Source organism: Loxodonta africana, chromosome 1, assembly GCF_030014295.1.
Source record: "Loxodonta africana isolate mLoxAfr1 chromosome 1, mLoxAfr1.hap2, whole genome shotgun sequence".
NCBI lineage: Eukaryota > Metazoa > Chordata > Mammalia > Proboscidea > Elephantidae > Loxodonta > Loxodonta africana.
In genome coordinates this window covers 219,122,515-219,137,128 of record NC_087342.1, presented here as the reverse complement: position 1 = coordinate 219,137,128, position 14,614 = coordinate 219,122,515, and the positions used below count along the sequence as shown (strand labels likewise).

Sequence of the window (14,614 nt, the reverse complement as noted above, 5' to 3'; positions counted from 1 at the left end):
TAAATACAGAAGAAAACATTCTTTGATGGTTACAAGGGTGGGGAGGGAGGGAGAGGTGTATTCACTAACTAGGTAGTAGACAAAACTATTTTAGATGAAGAGAAGGACAACACACTATACAGGAGAAGTCAGCACAACTGGACTAAACCAAAAGCTAATAAGTTTCCTGAACACAAGCAAACACTTCGAGGGACAGAAATGCAGGGGTGGGGGCCTGGGGACCATGGTTTCACGGGACATCTAGGTCAACTGGCATAACAAAGTATATTAAGAAAACATTCTGCATCCCACTTTGGTGAGTGGCGTCTGGGGTCTTAAAAGCTAGCAAGCAGCCATCTCAGGTGCATCATTTGGTCCCAACCCACCTGAAGCAAAGGAGAATGAAGAACACCAAAGAGACAAGGAATATATGAGCCCAAGAGACACAAACAGCCACATAAACCAGAGACTCCATTGGCCTGAAACCAGAAGAACTAGATGGTGCCCAGCCACCACGAATGACTGCCCTGACAGGAAACACAAGAGAGAGTCCCTGATGGAGCAAGAGAGAAGCGGGGTGCAGAACTCAAATTCTAGTAAAAAGACCAGACTTAACGGTCTGACTGAGACTAGAGGGGCCTCAGACGACATGGGCCCAGGAATCTCTGTTAGCCCAAAACTAAAACCATTACCTAAGCCAACTCTTCAAAGATTAGATTGGACTATAAGACATAAAATGATACTGGTGAGGACTGTTCTTCTTAGCTCAAGTACACACATGAGACTAAGTGGGCAGCTTCTGTTGGGAGGCCAGATGAGAAATCAGAGGGGAACAGGAGCTGGCTAAATGGACAGAGGAAATACAGGGTGGAGAGGAGGAACATGCTGTCATATTATAGGGAGAGCAACTAGGGTCACATAACAATGTGTACATAAGTTTTTGTATGAGAAACTGACATGAACTGTAAACTTTCACTTAAAGCACAATTTAAAAAAAATTTACCATATATAAGAATCACCTGGGGATCTTGATAAAAGGTAGGTTCTGATTCAGTATATCTGGGGTGAAAATTTAAATTCTCTCTCCCTTAAGATATATACTTCTGTTAAACTCATGTGGGGAAGAACATGCTCGGGATTTTTCAAGCTGAAAGAACTGATGAGAAAATTCAAGCCTCAAGGTACAATACTGAAGGATTCTATGAGCAAAATATTGAACGACATAGGAAGCATCAAAAGAAGATGGAAGGAATAAAAAGAACTGGTCAACATTCAACCACTTCAGGAGGTAGTATATGATCAAGAACCAATGGTGTCGAAGGAAGAAGTACAAGCTTCATGAATGCATTGGCGAAAAACAAGACTCCAGGAATTGATGGGATAACAACTGAGATGTTTCAACAAACCGATGCAGCAGTGGAAGTTCTCACTTATCTATGCCAGAAATTTGGAAGACAACTACCTGGCCAACCAATTGGAAAAGATCCATATTTGTACCCACTCCGAGAAAGGTGATCCAACAGAATGTGGAAATTATCAAACAATATCACAGGCAAGCAAAATTTTGCTGAAGATAATTCCAAAATGGTTGCAATAGTACATCAACAAGGAACTGCTAGAAATTCAAGCAGAATTCAGAAGAAGACATTGAACAAGGGATGTCATTGCTGATATCAGACGGATCCTAGCTGAAAGCAGAAGAGCATCAGGAAGATGTTCACCTGTGTTTTACTGACTATGCAAAGGCAGGAGTCAAGAAAGCAAATGACATATTGCACTGGGTAAATATGCTGCAGAAGAACTCTTTAAAGTGTTAAAAACCAAAGATGTCACTTTGAGGACTAAAGTGCACCTGACGCAAGCCATGGTATTTTCAATCACCTCATATGCATATGAAAGCTGGACATGAATAATGAAGACTGAAGAAGAATTGACGCCTTTGAGTTACGGTGTTGGCAAATAATACTGAATACGCCATGGGCTGCCTGAAGAATGAACAAATGTCTTGGAAGAAATACAACCAGAACGATCCTTTACAAGCAAGGATGGTAAGACTTCATCTCACGTACTCTGGAACTGTTGTCAGGAGGGACCAGCCCCCGGAGAAGGACATCATCCTTGGTAAAGCAGAGGGTCAGTAAAAAAGGGGAAGACCCTCAATGAAATGCACTGACACAGCAACACTAGGTTCAAATATAGCAAACGACGGAAAGGATGGCACCGGAGTGCTTTGTTGTATTGTACATAGGGTCACTATGAGTCTGAACCAACTCAATGGCACCAAATAACAACAACAACAAAGTCATGCGAATTTCTTGGACTGCTTTCTTACCCTAAAGACTTGTTTTGCTGCTTTACTGAAGTTTTTAGTAAAGTAAAAATTTTTACTAAAAATTTACTGAATATCTATCTCTACATTATTTTTCATAGCATGTCACCACCACTTATTTAAAAGCTGAAAACATCAAGGCTCAGGATGAAGCTTTACTAGGCCATTATTAGGTGGTTTCAAACATTTTCACCAAAAAGTTCTTGTTGTTATTTATTTTTGCCCAGAACACCATGTTTTGAGATACCTAAACCAAGCTACATTTACTAAGTTATTATTTTCCCATTTTTTGGTAATTTATGACATATACAACTGCCAGTGCCCTGAAACATTTCTAGCAAACAGCAAAGTAATTTAATGTTTCACTTGGCCTGTGCAGCTTAATTATGGATACACATGCAATTACCATTAGGCTTTCTAAAATAATGAAAATAGATTGATAACCACTATCCCGAATTGTCTTGCAGCCCTATGGTCCAAGGACCCTAATTAAATAATTATAATAATGGCTAATGTTGGTCCAAATAAGCAACTGATCCAAATAAGTAGGAGGATTCAAAAGTGAAAATGCAATAGAATTCAAGTTATAGGCCAAATAATGAAGAGCTTGAAGGGAATTGGAGACGGCAGTGCAGAGGCAGGTAAGTCAAACTCCAGGGAAACAAAAATGTTATGCAGAGTCATAATTTAAATGTGAAGAAGACAAAATACGGCATGATTTTAAGCAACTGATGAAGTGTAAAAAAGAAAAAAACATTTGACTATTCCTCTTCAATAGCAGACGGATCTGTGATATTGGAAATAAAGAGCAGGAAGTAACATCATAAAAAACATCATAGCACCCTACAAAGTTCTGCGAAGTGCTGACTCAGTCATAACTATCAGTGCTGGTTATTGACTTTCAACTTTTAAAATCAACAAATAAAGTAGAGAATATTTACTGCTCAGAACAAAGTGTAAATGTTTTCCACCTTGACGAAGTAAAAAGAACTGCTGAGAAGCTGTGAAACGTAGAGGGAGCTCCCTAATACCCTCTCTTACAAAGTGGAAGGGTTAGCAGATGAAGTCAGTTTACAGGTTACGGAACAAGAAACGGGTTTAAGTATATTACTCAAAGTTACAAAAGTAACCACAAAAGAGGAACCAAAAATTATAAACTCTAGGGGGTGGGGGAGTAGGTTTGTAGTGTGTAAATTCTCAACTGTCTTGGCAGGAGGTCAGTAGAAGATATCAAAAGTTGATAAAACAAGAAATAGGTGCTAAGCATATAATTTAGAGACAGGAAAATAATCACCAGAAAAAAAGACAAAAACAGACCAGAAATATAGTTAAAAGTAGTTCATTTTAGGCAATGGGCCAGGGGTGGGGCGGAATGGGGCAGGTTGCTGTTGTGTTTTTCTTTATAAGCCTTTCTGTACCATTTTATCTTTTAACCATGTAATATATTAACTAAAAAATAATCTTTTTAATTCTCCTTATCTTATCATGGAAACCTTGGTGGCACAGTGGTTAAGTGCTATGGTTACTAACCAAAAGGTCAGCAGTTCGAATTCACCAGGCGCTCCTTGGAAACTCTATGGGGCAGTTCTATTCTGTCCTACGGAGTCGGAATCGACTTAAGAGCAATGGGTTTGGTTTTGGTTTTTTGGTACCTTATCATTATCTCACACACACACACACGTTTATATATGTATTTATGTATATACATACATATATGTGTTATATATGTATATGCATCCGAACAGCAAGGAGCCCTGATGGTTCCGTGGTTAAAACGCTTGTCTGCTAACCAACTGTTGGCAGTTGGAACCCACAACCACTCCTCGGGAGAAAGGTGTGGCAGTCTGCTTCCATAAAGATTTACTGCCTTGGGAACGCTATGGGGCAGTTCTACTCTGTCCAAAGGATCACTATGAGTTGGAATCCACTTGATGGCAGTGGGTTTTTGGTTATCCAAATAGCAAGATATGGAAGGGACTCCTTTTCTTCCACAGTAATAAAATTTCATTGGGTGCATTCTCTAGCCTCCCTGAAGTTATGTGTAACCTTACAATTAAGTTCTTGTCAATGGAACATGTGCAGAGCTTCCGATTCATGACATTGAAAGGAATGAGTATTCCTCTTTCCTCATTCTCCTCCCTGCTAGCTGGAATATGGAAATGGTGAAAGTAAACTATCTTCAACCTTGCAGATGAAGGAAAAACTTTAGGGAAGGCAGAGCAATGAGAGGGGACCTACCATATTAGCCGCGAATGGCTTACAGCTGGATTGTGAGAGGAGAAACTTTTATTTTGTTTAAGCCATTGTTATTTTGGTCTTTTGTTACAGCAGCCGAACGTGTATCCTAATACAGAGGCATATAAGGAAGAAAACGAGGTCAGTCTGAAGAACAAGGTTGGAGAGTGGGAGTAGATCGTTGTTGTTAAGTGCTGTCAAGTCAGCTCCCCCTCACAGCAACCTGATGCATCACAGAACAACATGCTGCCAAGTCCTGTGCCATCTTCATGATCACTGGTATGTTGCACAAGACCCTAAAGAGGCCTGACAGCTAACCCAGTGTTTACACTTGGTACAGTATGCAACAGGAAGCCATTTCAGACTCCTGAGCAGAAACGGTACACCAGGAAATCAGTGTAATAACAAAATGGATCCAAGGGAAGGGAAATTGAAAGTCTGACCAATCAGACACCAGGTCTAGGCTAGGATGGAATCAATGAAAACACAGTCAAAGGGATGACTACGAAAGCCATTTGTGAGAGCTACTGGGTTAATCTGGTGACAGTCTGAAAGAAAGAACCAACGATTACTTTAAGATTTTTGATCTGAGAGAACAGAAGAGGAATTATAGAAATCCTGGCAGAAATAAAAAAGACAGGGCCTGAGTTGGTATCAACTACTGAAAATACAGGCAAGAAAACAAGCAGCAGGTGGATTTCAAGCCACAAATAAACTCTTTACAAACTTGTTACAAAGTTGATTTCAATGAAAGAAATATTACCTTATTATATTAGTTTATATGACTGGAACATTGCTAATCATCTACCCTGTATTTCTTCTCAACTGTCAATATACTGTGGAAAACAATGAGAAACAAAATTTCACCTTTTACTTCCCATCCAGAATGATCAGGCGTATTAGGTGGTAAGTAGAGCATGAAACATTCTCAGTACAGAAAGTCTGAAAGGGATTAGTTTTAAGCTCATACTATCATCAAAGAAGAATTTTATGTGATGGCAAGTTACAATAAAGCATGTCACACAAGTACTTCTTAATAGATACATCAAATTAACAGTTTGTTTTTATGCTATTTCTCAAAGATAAGAAGTTCCTTGGTCTCTTTATATCGCTGACAAACTAAAATGTTATGTGAAACTCTAACAGGTAGACTGAATTTTAACTTCTGGGGCTCTCTCCTAAAACACAACACACACAAGTGATTTTGTGCAATTTACAGTGCTATTAAAAAGCACAGAATTTTGGATTTAGAAGAGTCCTTAGAGATCTAGTGTACATTCAAAACTGATGATATAATCTCTTCTACAATATCTCTTATGGTGAAACGGTCAACCATTCTTTGCATCAACATATTAAGTGACAGAAAGCACTATTTTTTCAAAGCCAATTCTTTGTTAGAATAGCTTTGTGAGTACTTCCTTATAATGAGCCAAAATCTGCCTTCCATTTGTCCTGGTGTGACCCTCTATTACATGACACTTCTTAAAATATTTAAACATCATTGCTCCCTCAAGGCTTCTCTTTGGCAAACCAAACAACTGTAATTCCTTCAAATGACAACCACAGAAAATGTTGACCCTCTTGTCATCCTGATCACCCCTATATGATAATTTTCGGTTTTTCACTGCTGCCCTTAAACAAGCTGGCCAGAACTAAAAGCTATACTAATAAAAATATTTGGAACAACACAATGGAACCTTTCGCTTACCTACAGCTTAAGGTCACAGTAAATAGAATGTAATACAACGTGGCACCTAGATCTACTGCTGTTCAACAGAACTTTCTATAACGGTGGAATGTTCTGGCTGTGCTGTCCAACAGGGCAGCCACTAGCCTCGTGTGGCTACTGACCTCTTGAAATATGGCTACTGCGACTAAGGAACTGAATTTAGGTTAATTTTAATTAATTTAAACTTAGACATACATTGATATTAAAATTTCATGAAACTGCATACATTAAATCTTATTCAACGCACTGTGAGTTTACTTGCTAGTATGTACCCATAAGACTGAAGTGAAATAAGTTAAAATGAGGAGGTATTTTCTGGATTCTGAATGAGACCCCGATTTCTGAAAAAAGTCTCTCAGGATTTTATTAGCTGGTTATATTTGGCCCTTGGATACACATGACAAAAGTAATAGAATATTAAGACTAAATGTTCTTTTCCACTGGCTACACTGCTCATGGCTAAAAATTGATGTTCTAAATAGAAAAACAAAATAGTTTCAATATATTTGCAAAAGTAAATGCTTTAAAGAAAAAAATGACAAATTATCATAATTCTTATGTATTCAAATACATACTAAAGGTCTCCGTTTGAATGTCTTACAAGCATCTTGAAGTCAACATTCCCCAAAATAAACCCCTGACTCCCATTCCCCAAAAAAACCCTGCTCCTCACTCACGTATTATTTCCAACTCAGAAAACGGCAAATCATTCCAATTGCCCAGGCCTAAAACCTTGGTGTCATATCTTTGACTCCAACTTTCTCCCACATTCCAAATTCAAACCTAACACTTGGTATTTCCTCTGCCTACAATGTTCACTCCCACGCCCGCTTTATCTGCATGGCTTACTTCTTTCTTCCATCAAATCTTTGCTCAAATGACACCTTAGTGAGGCCGTCAGCCCTACAACTGCAAACCCACCACCCCACACTCCCTACTCTCCTTCTTTACTTTGTCTCCATAGCACTTACCATCGTGTGATATACTATATATTTTACTTGTCTGCTCCTATTAGAAGTAGGCTACAGGAGGGAGTAGATGTTTATCTGTTTTGTTCAATCTGTATCCCCAGTGCCTGGCACACAGAAGGTACCAAAATATCAGTTGACTGAATGACTCAACGAACCCTATAAATTATATATGCAAAAAGACACAATCAAGGACAGAAAGGAAACATAAACAGAAATAACTGATTAGTGTACCGAAATGAATTTTTTCAATTAAAAAAAATTGGTAAAAGAACACTTGTTAGCATTGTTTTAAGTGGCCAGTGCAGCATTTGAAGTCTATTAGTTGGAAGGTAACCTTCCACAAACCCTCTTTTAGACACCCCTGCTCTCGGAGGGGGGATGTCTTTTCTAACTCTCTCAACCTCATTCACTCCTGTCCCGTCTTTCATAACTTTTACCACAACTTGAAATTAGCTAAATTAAAGTAAAAAATAAACTCTAATGTAAACATTATTTAGGTTATCATGCACCCTACATTAAACAGGTTCACATATGTTTTTGAATTAAGCCAATTTGTCTCACAGGCACATTAGTTATAAAATACTGCATTTTCCATTTCTTTAGACCTGCACTATCCAGTACAGTAACTACCTGCCTCATGTGGCTATTTAATGAAGTTCGTTAAAATTAAATAAAATGAAAAATTCAGGTCCTTGGTTCATACTAACCACATTTCAAATGTTCAATGCCACATGTAGCCAGTGGCTACTACACTGGACATCACTGATAGTGAACATCACAGAGAGTTCTACTGGGCAAGACTGCTGTATACATTTTCTAAAGCTTTCTTGTTAAAGCATAAAACATTCAGCTGAAACACTGGCAGATTTAACTCTGTAATTTTCAATTCTCTAAGTCAGTGGTTCTTAAAGTGGGATCTCTGAACCAGTGGCAGCATCACTTAAAAATCTGTTAGAAACACAAACTCTTGGGCCCTAGCAATCTGTGCTTAACAAGATCTCCAGGTGATTCTCGAGATTTTGAAGCATGCTCAAAATTTACAACCACTGTTCCAAGTTACTAAAGAGCAGCTGTCACCATAATATCCAAAAAAGAAACCCAAACCCATTGTTGTCAAGTCGATTCCAACTCATAGCGACCCTATAGGACAGAATAGAGAGTTTCCAAGGCTGTAAATCTTTAAGGAAGCAGACTGCCACATCTTTCTCCTGTAGAGCTGCTGGAGGATTCAAACCACCGACCTTTCGGTTAGCTGCCGAGTGCTTAACCACTGTACCACCAGGGCTCCTCACCATAATATAAGCTATGAGACAGTAAGAGATCTACCATTACAGTCTAAAATATCCTGTAAAAAGATACTGCTGTTGTTAAGTGCCATCTTATATATAACAGGACAAACTGCAGCCCAGTCCTGTGCCATCACACAACTAAGTGTCTATTATAATGTTTTATAATACAAAAGAAAAATTCAGTAAATATTTTCAATAAAATTATTAAAATAATATTAAAACTAAATCATTATGGACTTCATTTCTTTTGAAAAATCATTAAAACTGTAATGCGTTTCCACTCCTAATTTGCAGGATCCTTTTCAGTCCATCTTTTTCTAAGGCTTCAGTTAGAACCCCTTAAAGTTGGGAATACGCAACAGTGGAATTACTATGAAGGAGGAAGGACTTTCTATTTTTTGTGCCAAATGAAATTTTTACATGGTTAAATATTATTTTTATAGTAAACTAATAAATAAAAATGAAATTTGTTAGCTAAAATTACCTTTTGGGGACCTGGTGGTGCAGTGGTTAAAAGCTCAGGCTGCTAACCAAAAGGTAGACAGTTGGAATCCACCAGCTGCTCCTTGGAAACCCTACAGGGCAGTTCTACTCTGTCCTATAGGGGTCACTATGAGTCTGAATCAACTCAAAGGCAACGGGTTTTTTGGTTTTGTTTTTTTTTTAATTACCTCAGCAAAAAGTTGAAACTAAAGTTGCAGAAGTGTTCCAAAAAGAAGTTAAGTAACATCCAAACCAAAACCGAGCCCATTGCCCTGGAATCATTCCCACCCATAGCGACCCTATAGGGCAGAAGAGAACTGACCCACTGCATTCCCAAGGCTGTAAATCTTTACTAAAACAGACTGCAACATCTCTCTCCTGAGAAGGCTGACAGATTCAGACTGCTGGGCTTTCAGTTAGCAGCCAAACACTTAACCACTGCGCCACCAGGGCTCCTTTAAGTACTCTAATTTCCTCTTCGGAATCATAGAGCCAATATAAAACTAAATATCTTCAATATCATATTAATGTATGTTAAATATTCCTCATTAAATTATCTGACAGAAAAACATTCTTAGAAATCTCAGCTAAGAATAATAATGCAATACATTAAAGTGATTATAAAGCCACTGGAATAAGGTCTAGTCTTGGCTTAACACAAATTTGGCCCAAAAAGGAGAGAAAGATCTTAAGATACTGACTGATTACAAATTTCTACCTCAGTCAAGTGTCTACTGGGATAACCCACTGGTGGAAAATTACTTAATCGCAATTCATGTATAGAATGTTTAAGGTATGTGCTCTGCAACAGCAGGCACATAGATCATGTTAAGAAATTTTATAAAAATACAACATATTGAGTATATGTGCAATCCATGGGAACCTAAATCACACCCACTTCTAATATCCTTTCATAAAATAAGACGATGGCAATGCTTGACAGAATTTTGAAATCTAAACATTCTTCATTACTAAACACTAAAAACACAATTTCCATATTTTAAGTATTGTTTAAAAAATGATATATGACTAATATTAAGCATATTAAGTACAACCATATGCCAGACTGTGACACTTATTTTCTTATCCTTGTATCGGAGCACAGGCCCAGGGTTATAATGGATACTTTATTAGCATTTGTGGAAAAAGGAATGAGTAGTAAGCTCTTTGAGAGGATTAAAAAAAAATTTTTTTAATGACCCCAGCCTTCGAGGTTACAAATCCAGTTGAGAGATAAGACGAACACACGAAAAGCTAAATAATATATGATAATTAAAAAATACCACGTAGCAAATACGATTATTTGCAAAGTTAGTGGCAAAAAGAATGCTATGAATTCTGACCAGAATGACATTATTATGGACTGTGGTCCTTCCGGACTCTGGAACAGACGACGATACTAAATTTCAATTTAAAAAAAGAAAGTGACACAGCACTTATCCCACCCTAAAATTACCGCCAGAGAAAGGAATAAAACAACTAAAGAAAATGGTATAAAGAACTTCCACACAAGGTTTTCTAAAGCATGTGGTATCCCTCACATACAATCGTGTGCTGGGGTCCCAGGACCACAAGTCTCTCAGAAACAGCATCCCCTGGTTATCTCTTCCTCCGCCCCCCACAAGCCTTCTCCCAACATCTGCAATGGCAATACTCTCATCTTCCTTTCCCTCCCTCTGCCGGTATCAGACAGTGGCATCTCCCTCCAGAGGAAAAACCGGAGGGCGGGGGAGGCAAAATAAGAAAGCAAGCTTGCAGCGAGGTTGATTATAAAGGAGGAAGGTGAGAAAACGCGGGAGACGAGGGTGGGGCCCCGGAGCTCTAGCCCAGTCTCTAGGCGGCCTGGCCACCACCACCCGACCGCGAGGGCACGCCCCTCGCCCGCCAGACCCGGACCAGAGGCTGCGGATTCGAGTGACAGCCCCACCACCTGTGCGGCACTCCCTTCCCCACACCCGCAGGGAGACAACTGCCCCTGCCCACCAGCAGCGGTGCTTTGCTCTTTCTCTCCCCTTCCCCTCCACGTCGCCGATGAGTGACAGGTCCCGGGGGAGGTGATCTCAAACGCACGTCGTTCGGGACTACCGGTGCAAGCCTGCGCCGAAGCCCTCCGACAAACGCTGGGGGTTAGACAGGTTAGACAGAAGGTTCCAGCTCGGCCCGAGGGGACCTGGTCCAGGCCCGGCCTGCCCTAGTTGCCCCACGCCGGGCGGGGGTGGCACTTACTGCGGAGGTTGTGGATTAGCTCCGAGTGGCTGGCGCCGCCGGATTTCCAGGCCATCGCTAAGCACACCCGGAGCAGGTACAGAACCACCTTCAGGGCGGCGACGGTGCCCAGCAGCTTCCCCAGGAGTGAGACCACTTCCCAAACGGTGACCGCCCCGCTCGCGTCCCCGCTGTGGCCGCCGCTGCTACTGCCGTCGCCGCTCCTGCCGCCACTGCGCGCTCCCGGCATGCCCCGCGGCACGCATGCGCCCTGTGACGCCGCGCGGCCCGGGGTGCGGCCGGGTGGGGCCGGGGGCGGGCGTGGCGGTATACCGGCGCGCTTGTTGCTGCAGTGGCTGCTCGGGCACCGCAAGGAGAGCGAGCTGAGTCAGCACCGCCGCCGCGGCTGCGTGCCCCTTCCTGAGACCTCGGGCTGCGCGCTGCCCCTTCCCTGGGTTCTCCCTGCGGCCACACCGGCTGGGCCTGGGCGCGGTCGGTCGCGTGCCTGGCCGCGGCTGCGGTTACGCAGCGCGGAGGCGGGATGGCGGGGCTGATCTGTGCCACCTTGTCTGGCGGATCTGGCTTCGCCGCTGCGGGTGGCTCTGCGGTCCCCGCCGGGTCAGCTGTTGCGAGCGGCGGCTTTGCTCCTATAGCTGCCCAGATTGTTAGATGGTGGGCTTCCTCCGTCCCGTTCAGGCCGGTTAGAGTAAGAGCTCCCTTCGAGGGAGCCTGAATAATCACAACAGAACCCGAGGACGCCAGCCTCTGGCTTTGTGATAAAAACATCACTGGTTAGCAGAGACTTTGGGACCCTGGTTTGTTCTCAGTCCTAAAGCACACATTCAGAGTGGAATGGGGAGGAGGTGATCTGCTCCTTAAAATAATAAAAACGTGAAGATCTACAATTGGTTAAAGATACCTCAGTATCCTATGGTGAATGTGTTATTTTCTCAATACAAGTGTGCGCTTCAGCTAATGATGCCTCACAAATTCCACTGTCAGATTGGGCGCTGGCTTTATTGCTATGAGCTCTGCAGATGATGAGTAAGAGACTGACGGGGAACGTTGCCTGTTGCATCCAAATTGCTGACTCCTGATCAGAGCTGAGTCTGACAATTCAGGCATCATTTAGTTCAGTAGTCTTTTAAGGAAAGCAGCAAAGCTATGTCAAGACATCCTATGCTGCTGCAGCAGCAGCAACTTCCAAATTCTAGTTTTTAACAGACTGTCAAGTGCGGCATGCCGCCCACTTCCAATCCACAATATACCTTGTCTATTTTTAAGGATCCAGTGACATAAATGAAACCACACTCATAAGTGTTTTCCACTTCAACATTAGGAGTAAAAGTGTTAGTTTGGGACTCCAATTAATTTAGTAGTTTTCCATTTCATCTTTCTGCAGCTTCCTGATGGTCTTCTGGTTGGGGAAAACAAAAAAAATGTGACGTTCTTAAGAGGAACATGATAATTCTCTAAAGCCGACCAAGACTGACTGCATTTGTATGTGATGCTACCATAAGCTGCAACTGTGAAATAGGACTGCCAATATCAGATACAAGTAACAACAGTAACAACATTTTAGAGAAACAACCAACACACAGTTATGAATACCTATAGCAAAGGAGATAAAAAGATGGACAACTCATACCTCTTGTATGCAGTAGAATCTATATTCTAGTCCAAGAGAGATGTATCAAAAGAAAACTATCAATAGAGGTCAAAGTATAAGTGCCATTAGTGGTCTAGTATCAAGCACTATGTATTTAGCTTATCATGACTGGGGTAATCAGGAAAAAGTACACGAAGGAACTGATCTGTAAGGGATGTGCTGGATTCTGAGGAAAGAGGAATGGAAGGAATATTAAAGGTAAAACCAAAAGTACAAGGAGCCCTGGTGGTGCTGTGGTTAAGCACCGGGGCTGCTAGGGTTGGTGTCACCCAGTGGTGTAACTCATGATGTCATTCCCCACCCGTCGCCACGGTCCTCCTCCCACCAGACCATGTAGAACCCTTAGTATTGTTTTTCATACTAATGTTATTTGTAAATTGTAATTCCTGTATATCACCCCTTCTTTTCCTTGAATTACTACTTCTTACTCAAAGTTATTGATATAGGTTCACAAATACTAATAACACAATATTATAGCTAAAACACCAGAAAATTTGACAAAATTAGCAACTATAAAAACACCGACAGCGGTGAAAACAACAGTGCATGTTTATAGCTCCTGCAGACAAAACCAAGTGACTTGAAGCATCAATGTGTAATAATGACAGCTTTGGCCAGAGCACATAGGAAGGTTCAAAAAGTAAATTAACATAGAGTTTTAGCCTTGTAGGTATATTAATACATGCAAGCTGAGCTTATGAGAAATGTTTTTGTTATAACTAACTACAGGGATATCTTTATAGATAGTCATTTTGGTGTCACCCACCTCTGACAGTGTCACCCAGTGCCATCTGCACCCCCACCAACTCCCCCTAGTGAAGCCACTGCACTGGGCTGCTAACCAAAAGGTTGGCATTTTGAACCCACCAGCCATTCCACAGGAGGAAAAACTTGGAGATCTGCTTCTGTAATGATTAAAATAATAATTAAAAAAAAGACAAACCTGTTGCCATTGAGTCATTCCAACTCATAGCGACCATATAGCCTGGGAAACCCTGTGGGCCAGTTCTACTCTGTCCTATAGGGTCACTATAAGCCAAAATTGATCGTATGGCAACAGGTCTTTTTTTGTTTGTTTTGCTTTTCCTATTAACCAAAAGCATAGAAGAAAGAACCTATAGTGCTGATTCCTGGGCTGTTGTTAGATATCGCCAGTGCATTCTTTATTATATACACAAATGAACTGGCCAAAGTTACATAGCTGGGCAATGAGCATCAAAACTAGATCTGGAGTCTTCAGAATTCCAACTACAGGCTCTGACAATGTGTATTAACAACTTTGAAGCAAATGAAAAGAGGAAGAGGTTTAGCATAATAAGTTAGTATATTAGCGGAGGTACTCCTATGAGAACTTAAGGATTTTGAATCTTTTTTTGTATGCAGTGAAGTGCAACTGAATGCTTAGGTGTCCCTAGAAGGTGGTGTCTCCTGCATTGATTTTGTTTTACAATATAAATTTGTTTTATATTGCGCAATTATTGCACAAATACATTCTCTCGGTGTCTCTATACCGATGTTGCAGGTTAGGAGAAGGTGTAACACAAGGATGAAGGCACTCCTGCGTCTTTGTCAGAGGTCGGTGAAGACGGGCATTCCCACTTCAATCAGCCTGGGGGACAGGCTTGGCAACACAATCCGCGCAAGAGAATTGGCTCTCCGCAGCCACCGTCTCCTCTTAAGGCCCCAGCCAATCAGAGTCCCCAGAGGAAGGGGCGGGACTGAGAG

The 14,614-nt window shown here is 41.3% G+C and overlaps 1 protein-coding gene across 2 annotated transcripts in view; it reads right to left on the bottom strand.

Annotated features, from left to right (window-relative positions):
* Positions 1–11,470, bottom strand: part of PCMT1 (protein-L-isoaspartate (D-aspartate) O-methyltransferase) — a 51,850-nt gene extending 40,380 nt beyond the window's left edge. For both annotated transcript variants that reach the window (XM_010586392.2, XM_003404335.3), the window contains exon 1: positions 11,242–11,470. In XM_010586392.2, coding sequence (XP_010584694.1) covers positions 11,242–11,470 — 229 coding nt within the window. The remainder of the gene's footprint in view (positions 1–11,241) is intronic.
* Positions 11,471–14,614: the final 3,144 nt, after the last annotated feature.